This window comes from Rhinopithecus roxellana, chromosome 10, assembly GCF_007565055.1.
Source record: "Rhinopithecus roxellana isolate Shanxi Qingling chromosome 10, ASM756505v1, whole genome shotgun sequence".
Taxonomy (NCBI): domain Eukaryota; kingdom Metazoa; phylum Chordata; class Mammalia; order Primates; family Cercopithecidae; genus Rhinopithecus; species Rhinopithecus roxellana.
In genome coordinates, this window is record NC_044558.1 from 30,509,516 (window position 1) to 30,529,898 (window position 20,383).

At 38.0% G+C, this 20,383-nt stretch overlaps 1 protein-coding gene across 1 annotated transcript in view; it reads left to right on the top strand.

The window, feature by feature from the left end:
* Window positions 1-5,929: 5,929 nt before the first annotated feature.
* Window positions 5,930-20,383, top strand: part of ACSS3 (acyl-CoA synthetase short chain family member 3) — a 174,444-nt gene continuing 159,990 nt past the window's right edge. The window contains exon 1 of the mRNA XM_010383668.2: window positions 5,930-6,695. Within this exon, the coding sequence (XP_010381970.1) occupies window positions 6,385-6,695 (311 nt within the window). The 5' untranslated portion in view covers window positions 5,930-6,384. The remainder of the gene's footprint in view (window positions 6,696-20,383) is intronic.

The window sequence follows — 20,383 nt, forward strand, 5'->3', positions numbered from 1 at the left end:
TGGTGAAACCTCGTCTCTACTAAAAATACAAAAATTAGCCAGGTGTGGTAGTGCGTACCTGTAATCCCAGATACTTGGGAGATTGAGGTGGGAGAATCGCTTGAACCTGGGAGGCGGAGGTTGCAGTGAGCTGAGATCGCGCCACTGTCCTCCAGCCTGGGCGACAGTCAGACTCCGTCAAAAAAAAAAAAAAAAAAAAAAAGGCAAGTGCAAGCGAATAAAGAGATGTCAATTGAAATTTATGTCTTCACTGGCAATTCTGAACATACTCTAAACCTCTTGATACAATTTACAAATTTCTCTTCTTAAAGCACATATCCTAAGTAAGTTGTAAATATTTGGTTGCTCAATTCTCAGAAAAGGCAGGGAATTTTATCAACAACCAAAATATAAAACCACCAGAAGAGTCATCTAAGCAGACCATCCTTCAACATAAAGGTTGGAGAAAGGTGTCCAAATAGCTCACTGTACTTTTTAATTGTTTTCATCATGCCATTCTCTAGTTACCAAGAGTATAGTATAATAGTAGGTTTGGAGGTGTGGAAAATAGGACCAGAGAGATATTGCATAGCTAAATTTTGGCCAGGTTGCATTAAAATCATCCCAATATTCAGCACATAGTCATATCTTTTAGTTTTCTTTTTCATAGTATATCCAATAAATAAGTGAAACGTCTGGTTTCATGATCTACCAAAATTAAGTCATTTCTTTCTCCTATTTCTTTCAGTTTGAAACAGTACTTCAGTTGAAATCTTTGTATTGTATTTGAGATCTAAAAATGATTGCCACTTCCTTGTTACATAAGAGCAGTTCTTGTGGTAAACTGGCCTTAAGTTTAATTTTCTAGTTTAATTTCATACCTTCCCATCCTACCCTAAACACATACACACACACACACACACACACACAGACACACACACACACACACACATATAAATTGGCAACCTAAATTGTTAGGCAATCAACTACACTTTATGAAAAATACTATAACAAAGGGTATTTCTTTTTCTTGTCATAATCTGTTACCATGATAATGAGATAATTTCTTATATATTTAAAGTAATATTGCCAGTATTTGAGTACCCCACAGTGGTATTAGTTAGGAATATGAAACAGACACAGAAACAGGATAATTCTTTTAGAATTTTCTCTGCAGAAGAGTTAAAATCACCTTTTAAGGATTTGGGTGATTTGATTAAAATATTAGTAATTTTTATTGAAAATATTTGCTTACCTTGTTCCCTTCAGGTTTTTCTCAACCAGAAGTAACTAGATATGTTTCTTCTTCTTCTTTTTTTTTTCTTTTTGAGATGGAGTTTTGCTCTTGTTGCCCAGGCTGGAGTGCAGTGGTGTGATCTCGGCTCACCGCAACATCCACCTCCCTGGTTCGAGCAATTTTCCTGCCTCAGCCTCCCGAGTAGCTGGGATTACAGGCTCCCACCACCACACCCGGCTAATTGTGTATTTTTAGTGAAGACGGGGTTTCTCCATGTTGGACAGGCTGGCCTTGAACTCCTGACCTCAGGTGATCTGCCTGCCTTGGCCTCCCAAAATGCTTCGATTACAGGCATGAGTCACTGTGCCTGGCTAATATGTTTTTTAATTAGAAATAACTTTCAGTTGTTTTGTTTTTTCAGAAATAAAAATAAGATTAGTGGAGGATATTTGGCTGCTAGAATGAACTGGAGTTGTAGAATGCCTTCCCATCTATTGGAATGTTACGTGTTTTAAAACTATTCTTTCATCTTCTTCTTCCTCCTCCTCCTCCTCCTCCTCCTCCTCCTCCTCCTCCTCCTCCTCCTCCTCCTCCTCCTCTCTTCTTCTTCTTCTTCTTCTTCTTCTTCTTCTTCTTCTTCTTCTTCCTTCTTCTTCCTTCTTCTTTCTTCTTCTTTCTTCTTCTTTCTTCTTCTTTCTTCTTCTTTCTTCTTCTTCTTCTTCTTCTTCTTCTTCTTCTTCTTCTTCTTCTTCTTCTTCTTCTTCTTCTTCTTCTTCTTCTTTCTTCTTCTTCTTCAACTGCAGTTACCATTTGGGAATAAAAAGAAAGTTTCAAAATAGGAGTTTACAATTTTATTACTATGTACGATTTCATTTTAGACATTTAAAAACTATTTTTTAAGCCCTGAAAATCAGTATATTTTTCAGAAACCCTTTACTAAATCATAACAAACTTGCAGTGTTTCTTCAGGGGCAAAATTCAGCTCAGCCCTGCTGCAGAGATGAAGTACTTTATGCAAACCCCTCCACATATACTTACTAAGTTTTCAAAATATTCGAGAAACCAGAAGCATGGAAGTTACAAGCAAACTTTTTTTCATTTTTTGCAACGGAGTCTCGCTCTGTTGCTCAGGCTGGAGTGCAGTGGCAAGATCTCGGCTCACTGCAACCTCCGTTTCCCAGGTTCAAGCGATTCTTCTCCCTCAGCCTCCTGAGTAGCTGGGACTACAGGGGCGCAGCACTATGCCTGGCTGATTTTTGTATTTTTAGTAGACACAGAGTTTCACCATATTGGCCAGGCTGGTTTTGAACTCCCGACCTTGTAATCTACCCGCCTTGGCCTCCCAAAGTGCTGGGATTACAGGCGTGAGCCACCACACCTGGCCACAATCCAACATTTTAGTAGCTCTAATACTTGTAGTTAGACATTTGGCTCTTAAAATATTTAGGTGAAAATATAAATTTCGTGGCCAGGAGAATGCATTATTTTAAAATTGTGTACAATTTAACTACTTTCTCTTTCTCTCTCTCTCTGGTAAAAAGGTTAACCTCTGCTAGTGATGATCAAACCTGGTAAAGATTGTAAAGTGGGAAAAATTGGTTTATAGGATCCTTATCTCTTTTAATTATAATAATTCCACTCTGTTCTTCTTTAGTAGTTCAGCATTTTTTCCTTAGGCATTAGTATTCCTTTTTTTTTTTTTTTTTTTGAGACGGAGTCTCACTCTGTGGCCCAGGCTGGAGTGCAGTGGCATGATCTCCGCTCATTGCAACCTCCGGCTCCCGGCTTTGAGCGATTCTTCTGCTTCAGCCTCCTGAGTAGCTGGGATTACAGGACTGTGCCACCACACCCAGCTAATTTTTGTATTTTTAGTAGAGATGAGGTTTCACCATGTTGGCCAGGCTGGTCTTGAACTCTGGACCTCAGGCGATCCACCTGCCTTGGCAGGCATTAAGTATTCTGACCTCAGTTTTCTCCCCTCTCGTCATTCTTTCTTGAGCAAATTTCCACACCTTTTATTCTCTCTGATCTTCTTACTCTGCACTCTCTCCATTATTTTGCTTTTTCCATTTGCTAGAATGCTTCTCTAAAATAATTTTGTCAATAAATCTGCTTACGATGTTTTAAAATGTCATCCTGAATAGCATATTTATTATACCATTATTACATACAATGAAATAAATACTATGAATTAATAAGCTGGAGTTTTAGCATACTTAACCATTGAAAAGATTGTGATTAAAAATATAATTTTATTTTTTGAAATAATACAGAATTTATATGCATGCTTAAATTAAAATTATTTCTTTTCAAATGTTCTGATTGTTTCATTTTAGGTACGTTAATTTTCAGGCTTGAATTTTTAGATTAGTTGGTTGTTCACAGGCTTGGCTGCTGTCCTAAATTAGCTTGGCTTGCTACTGACCCAATGCTAAGCAGTTTACACATATTTGAACCTTGCAACAGTCCTGTGAAGTAAGATTATCAGCTTCAGGTTACAGATGCAGAAACTGCAGTTCAGAAAACTTAATTAACTTTCCAAATTTTCACACCTAATAAGTGGCAGTACTGTAATAAGATTCAACCTGAGGCTTCATGGCTCATGATTTTAAGCTTTTCATGTGCTTAATGAATCAACAGGCTCTTGGTGTCTTAATTTAAAGGCTAATAGTTTATCCTTATGTACTGACTTGCATTTGACACTATTTACACTCAGCTCTCTGGCTGGTTCCAATACAATCTTCTAGTTCTACTAGCCTTGCTTGCTCTACCTATACACTGAATGCTCTCCAAACCAGACCCGCTGCTTTTGCTGGATTGTGTCAACACTTATGCTCTCCCTTCAGCCTGAAATGGAGCTTACAGTAACAATCTATTGTACACAATTACTTTCAAAAGAAAAAATGATACACTGATGGGTCCAGAAAAAGTGGTTTAATCTGGAGATACGGGGTCTAACTGCCTCATACGATCTTGTAATCAGCTCTCTGTTTTTAAGCTCTAAACTTCATACTTCCTTCTGAACCTTCAGAGAAACCCAGCACCTCCAAAACTTGAGACATTCCAGGCTCCTAAGGAGAAAATGGATTCTCCTTAGGAAAATCCATTTTCTCCTCCACAAGCTCCTCTTCCCACTTTTAAGTCATATTCCACAGATTCATCTTCTTTCTGTTCTTTCATTTGGTTTCTTCTCTTCTCCTGTTCTCTTTATCCTTGTAGGGTTTTTTTTTACCATGACCACCACCCTCTTTGATTCTCTTTCAGTGGAGTTTCTTTAAGGAGAAGAATGAATGTGGCTATTCAATTTGTCATATTTTATTGGAATTCTAAGATCTGTTTTAAAAAGTAGAAGATACTCAGACTGGAATTCAAATCGTGGACTTTGGAGTCAGATTCCCTTCCTTGTTCAAGTCATGGCACAGAGATAAAATGATCATATTTGCACAGTATGCTGGAGTGAGTGACAGGACTAGAGTGGGTTTTCCCCTAGCCCTACACCTTGAGGTGTCAGTAAATTGTATCACGGCACATCTGTAATTCAAAACATTTGGGCTTTGAAGTACTGGGCATCCATAAAGTTTGAATCCTGACTGTTTCACTTGCTAGCTGCGTGGCCTTGGGCAAGTCGATCTATCTCTATACTAGCTCCATTTGTAAACAGGTGATTATGGTTCCCACTTCTTGGTACTCTTATGAGAATCACAGGAGCTAACATTTGTTTGAAGTGCCCAGCACAATATGAACACATACTAGGTGCAACAACTAAATCTCTCATTCTGGAGAGGACCAAGAGGTTAAATGGCTTTGTAACTTTCTCTGGATTTAAATGGTGACTGTGTCTTTGGCCATCAGACATTATTTGATTTGAGACCTTTGGAAGGACTAAAGTAGACTGCAGATGTCAGGGAAAAGTCTAATGTCTTGCCTCTCAGTGAAAAGGGAGGTGGTTATTTAAAGAAATATTCTCTGTTTTGCATTAGACTTACCTCTGTTCTGTTTAGCATTTATCTCCACATTATTCTTTTCCTGCAGAATCATTTTTTTTACAGCTTCTCCAATTATGATCCTTCCCAAGGTCAGGGGCATGTCACTATTTCTCACCTCAGATTTGGAAATACATATCTTTACATTTAAAACTGCAAATACTGTCACACCAAGACAGAATGTGTTTGGCATAATATTAAGGCAAAAGATTGCATCTGAATCTCGGTAAAGCATGAATAATAGCAGAGCTTGAAGAATGTTAAACCTAGATGGTAATATATACCACCTTTCTTTTTACATTTTCCTAGTTTCCTCTTCTGATTCATCTTTACTTACTTCCTATTTTGTTTTTTGTTTGTTTGTTTGTTTTGTTTTCTCGTTAGAAGAAAAGCCACAGAAACTCCAAGCAGACAAATTAGAAGGGAGGCAATGCAACAAGTCCTATCTGCTCTCTGTCTAGATCCCATGCGGAGCCTGGTCAGCAGGTGAATCCACATCCCAGTGGGGTTACCTTCCCTGTGGCCTGTCAATCACTCCAAGAAGCACTTCCCAATTTGTCTGGCACAACCTCCTTTCACTCCTCCTACCCTCTCAGCGGTGAGGAAATCCCGGAGCAATCTTTGCCCTGGAGCCGCTTGTGTTTTCAGTAACCAGGGACTGAGCTGATTTTTAAAAATAAATAAATAAATAACAATCAGGACCCTTGCCGCAACTCACCGGGTTGCTGGTTTCTTGCAGGTCAGAGGCGATGCCACTCCACCAACGACCTCCCAAAGATTAAACCAGCCATGTACAACCTGATGGACTGAAAATTGAAAGAGGTGGGCCGTTGGCCTCTTCCTAAGAGTACTTGTGTGTTGAAATCGGGAGGACGTTCTGGAGTTTGAGCGCGATTTTTCCGGGGGTTGGAAGTTCTTGTAGAGGTTTGGATTTCGTGCAGCGGCGCAACTAACCTGCTGCAACTGTGCTGTGACACCCCTGTCCCGGGGCCCCCACTTTAGCCTGTTGCTTCTCCGGTCGCTCCAGGTCGGTTTTTCCCGGCGACTCTAGTGTGGCTTCCAAACTTCTGGGCTCCGGGCTCACTTTGGAATTTGCCCCCGCCTCCTATTCGCTTCCCTCAGGCCCCAGGAAGTTGCAGGAGTCCCATTTGTCACACACTCGGGGACCGCGGGTGGCCGGCGGAGATGAAACCCTCTTGGCTGCAGTGTCGTAAAGTCACCGGCGCCGGGGGGCTCGGAGGGACCTTGCCCGGGTCCTCTCCGGCCCGGGGGGCCGGTGCGGCCCTCAGGGCTTTAGTGGCCCCAGGCCCGCGGGGCGGTCTCGGAGGTCGGGGCTGCAGGGCGCTGTCCTCTGCCAGTGGCAGCGAGTACAAGACCCACTTCACAGCCTCGGTGACCGACCCCGAGAGGTTCTGGGGCAAAGCTGCTGAGCAGATCAGCTGGTACAAGCCCTGGACTAAAACGCTGGAGAACAAACACTCGCCCTCTACCAGTTGGTGAGTGACTTCTGTGCAAACCCGATCCCCCATCCCTGGTAACTTTTTGGGCGCCAGGACCTCCCTGGGACCTGGAATCTGGCATTCTATCACGAAAGAAAATTGAAACTGGAGATGTGTTCAGACCCCTCAATTCGTATTTCATTTCAATTTCATAGTCAGTTCTCTTGCCTTCTGCTCTTGAGGGACCCTGTTACCTATTGTGAACCCAGTGTCCCATAAACGGGGGATTTACCTGACTGGCAAGGCTCTGCTTGCCACTGGAAATATTAAGAGGACTAAAACAAGGTCCTGCCTCCAGGGACGGCACAGTCCAGTAGGGGAGCTACTATGTAAACAAAGCAAGTGGTGCAATAAACTAGGGAATTGTAACTAAGTATCCTCATACTGTGGGGAGGGAGGGTTGAGAAAAGACTTCAATAAAATCACACCCCAGAAGGGTTTGGAAGGATGAGTATGTCTTCTCAAAGTTGAAAAGACCCTAATTATCAAAGTTCTAGAGGTGAACAACAGCTTGAAATGTGACTGAGACAGTGACTGCAAATGATTGTGGTTGCTGGAGAAGTAGGAGGGGAAGTGGTGAGTCTGGGGGCTAGGTTGGGAAGGGATTTATGTACTGTGCTAAGTAGCTTGGACCAGATCCATAGGCCTGTTGTGTGTATGAAGCTGCAGTAGTATGGAGTACCCAGAAAGAATACAGATAGATATAGGCCAGGTGATGTTAGAAGTCATGGTATTTTGTAAAGTCTGCTACCTGGAGTTGGAATTATAAGAAGTTATAAGCATTATTATTATTATTATTATTATTATTATTATTATTATTATTTTTGAGACGGAGTCCCGCTCTGTGGCCCGGGCTGGAGTGCAGTGGCCGGATCTCAGCTCACTGCAAGCTCCGCCTCCCGGGTTCACGCCATTCTCCTGCCTCAGCCTCCCGAGTAGCTGGGACTACAGGCGCCCGCCATCTCGCCCGGCTAGTTTTTTGTATTTTTTAGTAGAGACGGGGTTTCACCATGTTAGCCAGGATGGTCTCGATCTCCTGACCTCGTGATCCGCCCGCCTCGGCCTCCCAAAGTGCTGGGATTACAGGCTTGAGCCACCGCGCCCGGCCAAGCATTATTTTTTGTGTTACAACAAACAGAGACACATTGTAGAATAAATATCAAGCTTGCTCAGATACTGAGGGTGAGGCACAGTCAGTGATTATCTCAGAGGGTGGCTCCTTATGTGCCTGCCTGCTGGGGGTGTGATTGCTCTCATCTGCCAGCCATTAGAGAGTATGTCTCCTGTAAAAGTTTCAAAAACACTGCTCAGCAATGAGGTGAGGGGAATGACACGGTCAGGTCTGCAGTGGACGAATGGCTCTATGGTTAGAGCAAAAACTCTGGAATGGAATTAGCAAGAGCCTGTTCTGTGTCTCCACCATGCCCAGTCCTCTCATAAGTGTGTGGGGATGACATGGTGTCTCCTTTAGAATCCAAGCACCTTGCCCATTCCTATCAATTATTTTTTTCAATAGTATTTGATTGGTCCTCTTTTCTGTACCAGACAGTGAACAAGGCACTGGGTGTTCAACAATGAGTAAAACTTAGTCCTTGATTTCTAGAAGTCGTAAAGATTAAAAGCATGGACTCTCAGGCCAGACTACCTGGATTTGAGTTCGACTTCTCATAGTTACTGACTGTGTGTTCACAGTGAAGTGACTTAATCTCTGTTTCACTTTGCCGAAATGCAAATATGGAAATAAGTGGAGGCTTAACTTAGTAAGGGATGAAGACTATGTCTTTATACACTAGGCCCTATAAATGTTAGAGGAAGAATAACTCTCTTTGTATTCTCAGACCATAATTATCTTAGGAGCAGGAAACTCTCCTAGTGTTCCCCAGATGAAAACACAGAGATTATTGCATCACTGTTTCTCAAAGTTTTGTGTACAAATATCTGTCATAAAACATGGTGTTATAAATGATTTTATGTGGCCATCTCCATTATAAAACTAATGTGCGTAGCATTCAGTTAAGAAAACACAGGTATATTCTAAATGAAACACAGTGAGGGCCAGACCTAAGACAGTGGCAATGGGAATGGAGGAGAAAGGACAGATTGGAGTGATCTGAGAGTGCAATCGGGGATCAGCAAAGGCCCAGGAGAGAGCCTTGGGAGTGAGTGTCAATGTACCCAGCAAGTAGAGCTTAAGATTAGGAGATTTCCTTTCCAATAACTTGCTTTCTTTTTGTAATATCTAGTTGCTTGTCTACATTTTCTAAAATTTGTATGTATAAGAGGTCTTTAATGAGAAATTTTGTGAAAGGGTCACTATATTTTTATAGATCAACATTTGATAACACTGTATCCGAATTCTTTATCTTTTCAGTCTTGAACTCATGCCTAGAAAATCAAAGTGAAGAAGTGATAAAACTTTGACTCTATTTATTTCAGCAGTGCGATTCAATCTTACAAGAATTCTGATTGGGCAAGCAGGGTTGGGAGGGAAGTAGACGTAGGAGACCAATCTTAAATTTCAGTTAGTCAGTAGTTTCAATTTAAATCTATGACTGCGTTGGATACCTAAGTGAAGATAGTCTTGATTGATTAGCAATTTTCCACAAAGCCGAGCTCAAGGAAGGGCAGACTGAATTTACTTTTGTTTTATTTTGTTTGGCTTTATATCCCCAAGATCTAAGGCAGAGTTAGCATATAAATTTTTAAAGTGAGAGTCAACTAACTGGATACATAGCTCTGATGATTTTTGTTGCTATAAAACAAAACACCTCTTTGGGAGGTGATAAGTGGGTTTAGGCACAATTTGGCGTGAAGGAGCTTTACTTACTTTCTTTGAAGCTGAGATCTGGAGAAGGGAGATATTGACAGCCAAGTGCTTAAGCAAAACAAGGCGAGATTGCTATAGCTAATTGTTCTGTCCTCTGTGGAGCTGGCATACGTGTAGTCACAGTCTCTGATGCCCTTTGGCTTCCCAGAGGCAAGAGAGATTCTTCATTATAAGCTTGTCTGTTTGTTGTTCATAAAAGTAAACTCCCCTCAGAACCCTCAGGCTTATCAAAAGTCTCAACACATAAATAGTACTGAATATTAGTTTTTGCAGTGACATAAGCTATGCAATATTTTATGCATGCAGTAATATAGACAGGGAGTAGAAATCTTTAAGGGTGATATATGGAAGGGAACTTCCATTGTAGTGAATGACTCTATTTAATGCATTTCCAGTCCTGTAATTTCTGAGACCATCAAAAAACAAATCCAAATTATGAGTAGGTGCTTTAGGGATTTATACATAATTGCTTCTCCTCACAGTTTGGTGGTTACTCCATATTGTTAAAACCTGGCTCTTTGGGTAATAAAGTCTCTATTAGAGCGACTTCAGTGGAGAACTGCAATTGTAGTAATTTCTTTAATCCTGGAACAACAAAGTGGATGTTTCTGGTTATTTTCTCCTGATAGACATCCTGCTGCCTATCCTGAAATTGAAATCCAGCTGCCACTCTCTGAAGGATTAGTCAATTCACTTTTCTATTATGTATTGTGGTTGACTCTCTGGGCCATCAATTTATCTCTTTCTATGGAAGCATTACAATCCAATTTTAGTTTACTTTTATTTAAACAACATTCAATGATAGGATTCTCATATACCATTTGTTTGGAAATCAGTATGTATTAACAGTGACTATAAACCAAAAAGGAAAAGACTAACTAAATGCAGATTATTAGAAAATAACTTAAGCTTGGCTAACATTTCTGTAGTCGAAATAGTGTGGGTTTCTCAACATGCAGGATCTCAATTCCTTACTAGCTTAGATTAAGGTTGTTTAATCCTGCCAAGTCTTAAAATGGCTTATAAGAATTAAAGGACATTAATCATTCACCCACTGCATGTATAGTACAGAGAAAATGATGAAAGAGATAGTGAAGCAACTCACCACACAGCAGCATGAAAGACATGCGTTAAATTATTACCAAAGAAATTAATTTTAAATTTTAGATGCAGGGGTACATGTGCAGGTTTGTTATATGGACATGTTGTGTGATGTTAAGGTTTGGGCTTCCATTGAACTCATCACCCAGATAGTGAACACGGTACCTGGTAGGTTTTCGACTCTGACCTCATCTCTCCCTCCCCGCCTTTTGGAATCCCCAGTGTCTATTGTTCCCATCTTTATATCTGTATGTCTCCAGTGTTTAGCTCCCACTTATAAGTGAGAACATGCGTATCTGGTTTTCAACATAATGAACACAATTTAGAGTTGCAGTTGATGCTAGGTAATACAATCTTTCTTAAGGGATATGATATTGTCTTCTTTAGAAGGATCATGAGATGGGGGGGGCTAGACGAAATTATGTTTAAATTGAGATCAAAATGAGTAGGAGTTAGACACATGAGAAGTGGGGAGGAACATTCCAGGGAAAGAAAATAGCATATGCAAAGGCCATGAGGTAGACATGTTTAGTAAGTTCCAGAAACTTAAAAAGGTTTACGTGGTTGGGGCTTAAGAAATGACAGAAAATTATCTTGAGATGGAAGGAGAGAGCCATATTGTGAGTGGTCTTTTGAGTTATGTTAAGGATTTTTAAATTTTTTCCTGGCACATAACACCTGTCACATAATACATGACCAAAATGTAAATTTCCTATTCTTCCTTCTTCACTGGGTCAATACAGGCTTGAGTTCAACTGTAGCTTTGCCGCTTAAGCTGAGAAAGCTTCAATACCTTTATTTGCAAAATTAGAATCATGACAGTATCTATTTCTAAGGATTAAATTGGGTGAAGGAAGCTTGTAAAATGCCTAGGACTGTCCCTGCCACGTAAAACTAAATATGATTATCTTTGGAATATGAAAGAAATATTCCCATGAGCTAATGTGGTCCAATAAGTTTTGAGGGGAACTGGTAGCATTTAGAATGAATCTTAAAGTAGGACTTAGGAGAAAAGTCATTTATGTGCAGAGAACAAGATGACAAAAACATCGAGGTAAGAAAAGCCAAGGGTCCCTAGAGGATAGTTATAGTAAACCAGTTGGCTTTTAGTGGCTTGTCTGAGTTGCTGGGACTTACTTTCAGAAAATAGTTTTGGCCTGCTTTTAGAAGGCTTGGAGTACCAAGCTAAGGCATTTGCATTTACTTCTTAGGCTGCAGGTCACAACATGCCTTAAAGCCCGCAGATAGGCTTTGTTTGACCTAGAAGTTTTGTTTGTTTAATGCGTTAGCATTTAAAAATTGGAATATTTTGTCTAAAAATCTAAATTTCTTGTAAAAAAAAATCGCTTTTGGCATTTTATTTTTTATTTTTTTGAGACGGAGTCTCACTCTGTCACCCAGGCTGGAGTGCAATGGCGTGATCTCCACTCACTGCAACCTCCATCTCACTGGTTCAACCGTTTCTTCTGCCTCAGCCTCCCAAGTAACTGGGATTACAGATGTGTGCCACCACACCCAACTGATTTTTGTATTTTTTTTTTTTTTGGTAGACATGGGGTTTCACCATGTTGGCCAGACTAGTCTCGAACTTCTGACCTTGTGATCCGCCCACCTCGGCCTGCCAAAGTGCTGGGATTACAAGCATGAGCCACCGTGTCTGGCCCTTGGTCTTCTCTTTAAAGAAGAAAAAATGGGTCGGGCACGGTGGCTCACGCCTGTAATCCCAGAACTTTGGGAGGCTGAGACAGGCAGATAACGAAGTCAGGAGATCCAGACCATCCTGGCCAACATGGTGAAACCCCGTCTCTACTAAAAATACAAAAATTAGCTGGGTGTGGTGGTGCATGCCGGTAATCCTAGCTACCTGGAAGGCTGAGGCAGGAGAATTGCTTGATACGAGGAGTCAGAGCTGAGACTGTGCCACTGCACTCCAGCCTGGTGACAAAGTGAGACTCTGTCTCAAAAAAATAAACAAACAACAACAACAACAACAACAACCAAAAACCAGAATATCTGTCAGCAATGGGTCAGGATTCCTGCACAGCAACTCTTTGCTGGAACTGAGCAGCTGCTGACCCTTTAAATGGTACATGTGCTTGTTTGTTATTCACTGTCCTCACCCCTATTTCATTACACTTTGCGTGTCCCAGCCATTAACTTTTCCATTGTGAGCATTTTTGTTTGCAGTACCTAGTAAGGCAGTAATGATCCATGGAAACATTTTGTTAAGAAGGGGATAGGATGAAAGTATTATCAGAAGCCAAGTTTGACTTCAGATTTCAATATTTCTTGGTAGTTTGGGAAATGAGGGATATTGGGAAACACAGAGTAACAAGAACATAAAATAGTGTGACTAATGAACTAAGATAATAGCAGGAGGTAAAGAAAGAGAGGAACGTCAGGAATAAAAATTAAATTACACACAGTGACTTTTTGGCAGCGGGATGCAGGGAAGTAAAGACATGATAACTGTAAGAATCTGACTTAAATGTCCAGATGAGGAATTGATGGGACAATTAAAACTACAAGGCTGAAAACTGGGAGAGAGCTTGATGTAGAATTATAGATTTTAGTATAAATCTTAAAGAGCTGAGAGGTAGAAGCTTATCAAAGTTGAAGAGAAAGAGAGAAAGAAAGGGAAGAGAAGAGAAAAAGGACTGAACTTTGGGAAAACGTGGGAGAAAAAAAAAACTATGGAAATGGGTGAGACATTCAAAGAAAGAGGAAAAGAAAGAGCAAGATATTTTAGTGTCATGCATTGTAAAGGAGAAAAAAAATAAAAATAGTGGTCAAGGACTCTAGAGATGCTTTGAGGCTATTGAGAATTGAAAAAGAAAATCTGCTGTGACTCAGAGATCCTTGATGACTTTCAATAATATAATATCAATGTTAAGATGAGGACCAAAGCCAGAATAGCGCATTACAGAGTGAACTGGTATAGGCAAAAACATTCCATGAGGATATTCGACAGTGACAGGAAGATGAAACAGGATAATAAATGGCGGTATGGTGGTATCTGGGTCAAGTAAAAGACAGTTACTTCCTCATTCCTTATTTCCTCTTCTCCCTTTAAGAAGAAATCTATGCTTAAATTCTGAAGTGAAGAAATTATGAAATAGGAATGAAAAGAATTTTGCTTGTTTTGAAGCCTACTGCTCAACAGGACTCCTTGTTTTTGCAAGTTGAACTTTGTGTGGTTTCTTATGTTATTTTTTTGCTTTTGCTACTAGGAGCTACTGAAAGAAAGAAACAGGTTGCAAAATTCTCAAAATTGGTATAAAAAGTACTCAGTAGATCTGTTTGTTCTTTTTAAACACTAGAGTTATTCTAGTGAGCTAAATATCTCTACATTTGTTTGTGAGTCTGACAGGGAGGATAAGGAAGCAGTTGAAAAGGGAAAAGATAATTAGTATTTGTTGAGTCCTTTCTCTGAACTATCAGCTATACAATAGAGTCATGTATTTCCATTTATTCCTTCCCCAGATGCTGCGAAGTTAGTATTATCATGCCCTTTCTACATATGAGGGAACTGAAGCTCAAGGCCACACAGCTAGTTAGTAGTGGCTAGCAATAATAGCTCCAGTGGCTAAGCTCAGAATCTTTTCCTCCAAATATCGAGGCAACTGTTCCAGAAGTCAGATTGCCAAGTCTTGGTAAACCTGAAATAGATTTTTGGCTACTACATTGAAGGAGACCAAAGAGATGTGAATTAAATGCAAGAGGTAGTTTCTGAATATTTTCACTATAATTGATATTTTTTGGGACAAGTAAGAAGCCAGAATGGGATTTCAGGATTGGATGGTGGTAATGTGTCAATACTAGTTTCCTGAAGTTGATGGTTATAGTATGGTTCTCTAGAAGAATGTCCTTATTTGTAACAATTACATATGAAATTATTCTGGGGTTCTTGTGTATCATGTCAGTAAAGGTTTCAAAGGGGAAAAAAAAGTACTTCATGTTGTAACTGCAAATTTTCTGTGAGTTTGAGATTGCTTCAAAGGAAAATAAATGAAAATATAATGGGGATTTCATGTATCTAGAAAGCAATTTAATCCCCCTATTGAACTTCGGCTATTTGGCAAACAAATGCTCAGCTACATTAAATTGTTTGGGAAATTCAGTATTTGTCAGATATTTTTAAAGTTACATTTAATGCTGGTTTGAAGGCAAAAGTGTTATATAAAGAGGAAGAATTTTCCTCCTTTTGACAAACTTCTAAATTAAATGAATTTATTCATAGCGTTGTACACAGTACAGGTATATTTAAAATTTAAAATCATCATTATTTTATAGATATAAAAATATTTTAAGAAGGTATCTGGTTGGCATGAAAAATTGCCTGTTAGAAATAAGGCCTCTCAAAATAACCTCATCAGGAAAGACCAGTTTTAAAAGATGGGCCTTATTTTATATTCTGAAGGTCAGTAGCTTGGTACTGTCCCGTATCTAATTTTCTCAGCTTGTCATGCTGCTGAACCTTCAGGACAGAACAGAGTGAACTACAGGAATGCTGCAATTACATAAGCAAGGATGGATTGCCTGCCAAATGGCACAATCAATGAACAATGGAAATTCAATAGGCTGTGACTGATCAACTACCAGGTCTTGGGGGAAAATCCAAACTCTTATCACCTCCCGAAAGGTGGCTTACTTTTCTTTTGTCATGCCACATATAGTATTATTTGAAAGGAGGAAAAAATACAGTGGTTGAAGTTATTTGCTGCTGCTGCTTCTTTTTTTTTTTTTTTAATTCTATTTTCATAAGCAACAAGCAGCAACTCTATGAGGGAGATCATTGCTTTCCATTGTGATGTGACATTTGTAAGAAAAATGTGTGGGAGGCTAATGGATCTTTGCAATTATATACATGAATGTAAAAACCTCTCTAAATTACAGTTTCAAGTATACGTGAATGTGGAACTCAAATCCTTTATCTAAACTATGTGGATAGGGAACTTGTTACATTAAAGGTATTAATTATATTTGTTTTTGTCAGTGTTTAGCTGAATGAGGTAAGGAACAGTGCATAGAAAAGAGAGGTATTATTTTTATAATATCTTAGGAAAATTAAAGTTTGTGAATTTTGAGTTTGAAGGAGTCCAGTTGGAAATATGAGGATAGTAAAAAACAGAAACTCTTTCAAATATTAAATTAGAGAGGGATAGAGTTTAATTATATGGCTTTAATAATTTAAAACATTAATTGCTTTAAGAGAGAGGAAAAGCAATTAAAGTCTGTAGGTCTTTGACTTATGACCTGACTCTGGACAATAGGAATACCTTCACTTAAGGTGTTCCTGGTAGAATAATAACACTTGCCAAGTATAATCTTTCAAGATGTCGTTCCTGAGTGGATGCAGCAGTTAAGTAAAATAAATTTGGTAAGATGAAGAAGAAGGAGAAGGAGAAGAAGAGCAGGAGGAGGAGGAAGGAGGAAAGAGGAAGAGAAGAAGGAGGAACAAAAAGAATGCTCAATTTCTACTGTAGATATGGCCAGATATCTGTTGAAAAATTTAGTAAGATTAAAAAAAAAAATAGTTGCTTGGTATTATTGACCATTTGCTAAATAACTTTAATCTAATGAGAGCATGGGAGCTTAGAAAAGTCCACTTTTACACTAATCTCACTTTGCTTTCTCTCCACATTCTTTTTCTTATTTTCATAGAATTCCATTGATTTTCAATTGAGAGGCAAGTATTTTTCTATAATAAACCACAAATACCAAGACTGTACGTTTCTCTAATTCTCCCTCCCAACTCTCCCTCCTGAAGTACAGATGAAGTTTGCCACTGTTATCAATGGAATTTGTTGGATATCCTAATTTTGGTGGTTAGAAGGAAAAAATGTTGAGAATCAGTTAGTGGAGAAAACTGATTTCTGGTAAAAAAAATCTTGCCTGTACTCTTTTAACAATATCTTGGTCCAAATAATTATAATACAGAAGAATTATAAAATACATACTGTGATGCGTATTACTATTTTTTGTGTCGTTTGTTTTCTCATCTATTCTCCTCTATTAGTATGTAGGAAGATTGGTCTTCCCCACACAGACATGATTGATTATGTGATTAGCTTTGGCCACTGCAGTAAGAGGAGCAAGGCTTTTCATTTAGTTAATTGCCAGAGCTTCAATTCTTAGTTCTTTCTCATCTGCCATGGCCATTGTGGAAGTACATGTAGAATAGAAGCGGTTTGGATTGCTGAGCAAAAACGTATAGATGACAATGTTTTGGGGAGTCTGCCTGAACCCACAATGGAGTGGTATGAGTGAGAAATAAACATTTAGTTTTGCAAGTTACTGAGGTTTTGCAGTTGTTATCGTATGGTATGATCCAGCCTGTTCTTACTGATTGAGGGGGAAATAATAACTTTATATGACTGTTGGGATAATTTAGTCAGCTAAAGTACGTAAATATTATCAGGTATATCATAAAATAGCTAACCTTTTTATTATCTGTTATCATAAAAAACCCGTTATCATGAAAACAGCTAACAGCTAAGTTTTTATTGTCTCCATGGTATGAGCTAGATACAATACTAAGTGCTTTACTTTATTTAATATTTATAACAACTCTGTGAGGTAGGGTCAATTGTTATTCTTGTTTAAAGGGTTTGGAAAGATAGTTTCTTAAGAAACTTGCCTAAACTTATAAAACTAGTAAATAGCAGAGCTAAGATTTCAACCCAGGCTGGCTGAATTTAGTGTCTGTAGTCCTAAATATATTCTACTGCTTTTTGAAAATCGTCTCAATTAATTTTAGATTTTTTAAGATTTTTTAACTCTTCTACACTGAAACTGTTTAAAGTTTTTACTTTTCTTTTTAAATAGTGATATAAGAAGAGTTTTTAAAATGTGGGTCTACATCTCTAAAACATTCTAGATATGGAATAAAAAATAGCTGTTCTTTGAAAAAATAAACTTTTAATGTTTTATTGTGTATGACAGTCCTAAAGGTGGGAGAAAGGGAGCTTTAAATGACTTGACAGCTTCTTTAGAAATGTTTCCTGGGCAGTAGAAAGAAATATTAATCTCTTCCTTAAAACTACTCTGTTGATTTTCTGGCTTAAGGAAAATCTATAATGACCACATTATGCATTGCTTATAGTATGCTTTAATGTTATTTTTGTAAGAACATGATCATAAATAGCCTAATTGATTTATCTAATTATGAATACTTGAAAATGTATTCCTCCAACCTCTCAATAAAAAAATAGGATTTCATTATTTGTAAGTTGTTGGTTTTATTTACTTTTAAATGCCTTGATGTGTACTATTTCTTTTTATTTTTCTTTCATTCTTTTTTATCTTGATCCTAATTCCCTTGTGCATTTTCAAGCAGAAGATATGCAGGTGGGCAAACCTTGATTAATGGTGTATGTTAAGTGCAGAGATACATTTCTTGGAAATTGCATTGCAACTGGCTCCCTTAGTTCTAATAAGAATATCCCATTTTTTAGGAATCCAGTGCAGGGACAATGAGTTGCAGTGTCTCTCACCTGTGTTATTCCATAGACGTTGCCAAACTTTGGAAAACAAATGATCTAAAAATGTTAAATGCTTCCTTTGAGTGTTTATGGGATGAGTCAAAAATATAAGATATGTAGAAAGTCTGTAATAGAAAGAGAAGGAAACTAACGTGATTATTCTCTAGCTTGTTACTGAGTCATTCCTTTCTGTAACCTGTTGTATTACCATCAATAATGATAATGGTGATAGTAATAACAAAACGATGACAATGGCAAAGACTATAGTACTGCTGTTCTAATACTAATTACGAAGAATTTGATTTGTGTCGAGCCCTATGCTGATCACTATATATATATTATCTCTTTGAATCTTCCCAAAAACTCTTATAATGCATTTTTATAACACTGTAAACAAATGCACAGGAAGATAAGTAGCTTGTCCAAAGTCATACAGTGGTGGACGTAGTTTTTTCAACTCAATTGGGTCACACTGTAGAGCCTAATTTCAGTATAGGTGGTAATTATGCTCTCTACCTTCTGTTTTGCATAGCAGAACCTAGAGAGTGAAAAAGCATGAAAGCAATATAGCATTCTTAAAAATGTTAATCAGGGATTTAACTTCCCTTTGCTTTACTTGTTCTCTATGTTTCTGTATGTCTTCCACTCTCCTCTTATCTTAGAGAAATGGAAGTCCTCGCTGTTTTCCCAGAGCCAACTTGAACATGTCTTTTCGATTTCATCACCTTTCAATGTCTCTAAGGATTTTATCTTAACATTTTTAGTGGTTTTTTCCTAAAAAGCACTTCAATCTTGTTTTCTTTTAAGCAAATTTGGCAAAAGTGCTCAATACTCATCGCCATTTTGTCACTTCACATGTATTGTGTAAGCTCACACTCTTGATACTTCTACCAGTAATTTGATACATCAGCACTGGGTAATAGGAGAGCAGAGTTCAGGTGTAAATTACATTTGTGATCTTCACAGTAGAATGCACAGAGCCTTTTGTATATTAGTTGAACTGATATACCATACACAGATTTACCTTCTTAATCCATCTCCTAAATCTGAGTTTTTATATAAATTGCAGGTAGATACTACCTGAGTCATCTATCCAATCAGAACCCCAAATAATCCACAAATCCTCTATCAAGGAACGAAAGAGTTTGAAGTTTTGTCATCTAAGCTTTGGGTCTAAGCTTTATTTTCAGGCAGTTGGCTGCCTTTGCCTCTCCTTAGCTCATTCATTGATCTTTAAACTGTAGTAGAGGATATTTTATAATCCATGGGTTTCCATTTATCAAGACACATACATATATACTGCAAGTAGGGAAAGTAGGGAAACACTTCACCTATGTGGCGGATTGGTTCCAGAACACCACCCACTCCCTGCAGATACCACAATCTGCAGATGCTCAAATCCCTTATATAAAATAGTGTAATATTTGCATGTAACCTATGCACATGCTCCTATATACTTTAAATCATCTTTAGATTACTTGTAATACCTAAAACAATGTAAGTGCTATGTAAATAACTGGTGTACTGCATTTTTAAAATTTGTATTTTTTAATTATTATATTGTTATTTAAAATTAATTTTTCCCAAATATTTTTGATTCATGGTTGGTTGAATCTGTGCATGTGGAACCTGTGGATACAGAGGGCTGACTCTACCTATATGAGAATGAACTGGAAAGGTTGCCTCTTAGGCACATGTGAGATTCCAAGGATTTCAGATTAAGAATTGGATTGATATTATGTTATCAGATTGTCATCTTTTAGTAAATATGTTAAGAAAACTAAGTCACAGAATGAAAAAGTGATAGCAATCATATAAAAATTGTTGAATTGGAATGCATTTATGTTATTATCATAAATTATGATAAAATGTTAATATATTAGAGTAAAAACCTATCTGGATCTGAAAAGCTTGAATTTTAGAAAAATATAAAACTGATTTTATTATTTTTATTATTATTTAAAAATATTGGGTCTTGACTTCTCAAGATCTACATATGTCTAGCATAAGCATCTTTTTACTTTGCTCAAATATTTCAAGAGCTGTCTGAAAATGTAATTTGTAATTACAGGCTTAGTAGACCTAATTTGATGAAATTTTCTCTTACCTTGGTTTACTTAATTAATAAAAATATTAATTTTCAAATTTATCTTTATTAAAAAAACCTTTAATACGGAGGGTTTTTAAAAAATTAAATAACTAGTTATTTCAAAGACAATATTTGATGGAAATAGTATAATACTACTCTTAGATCAAAATCTTTTAAATTTTAA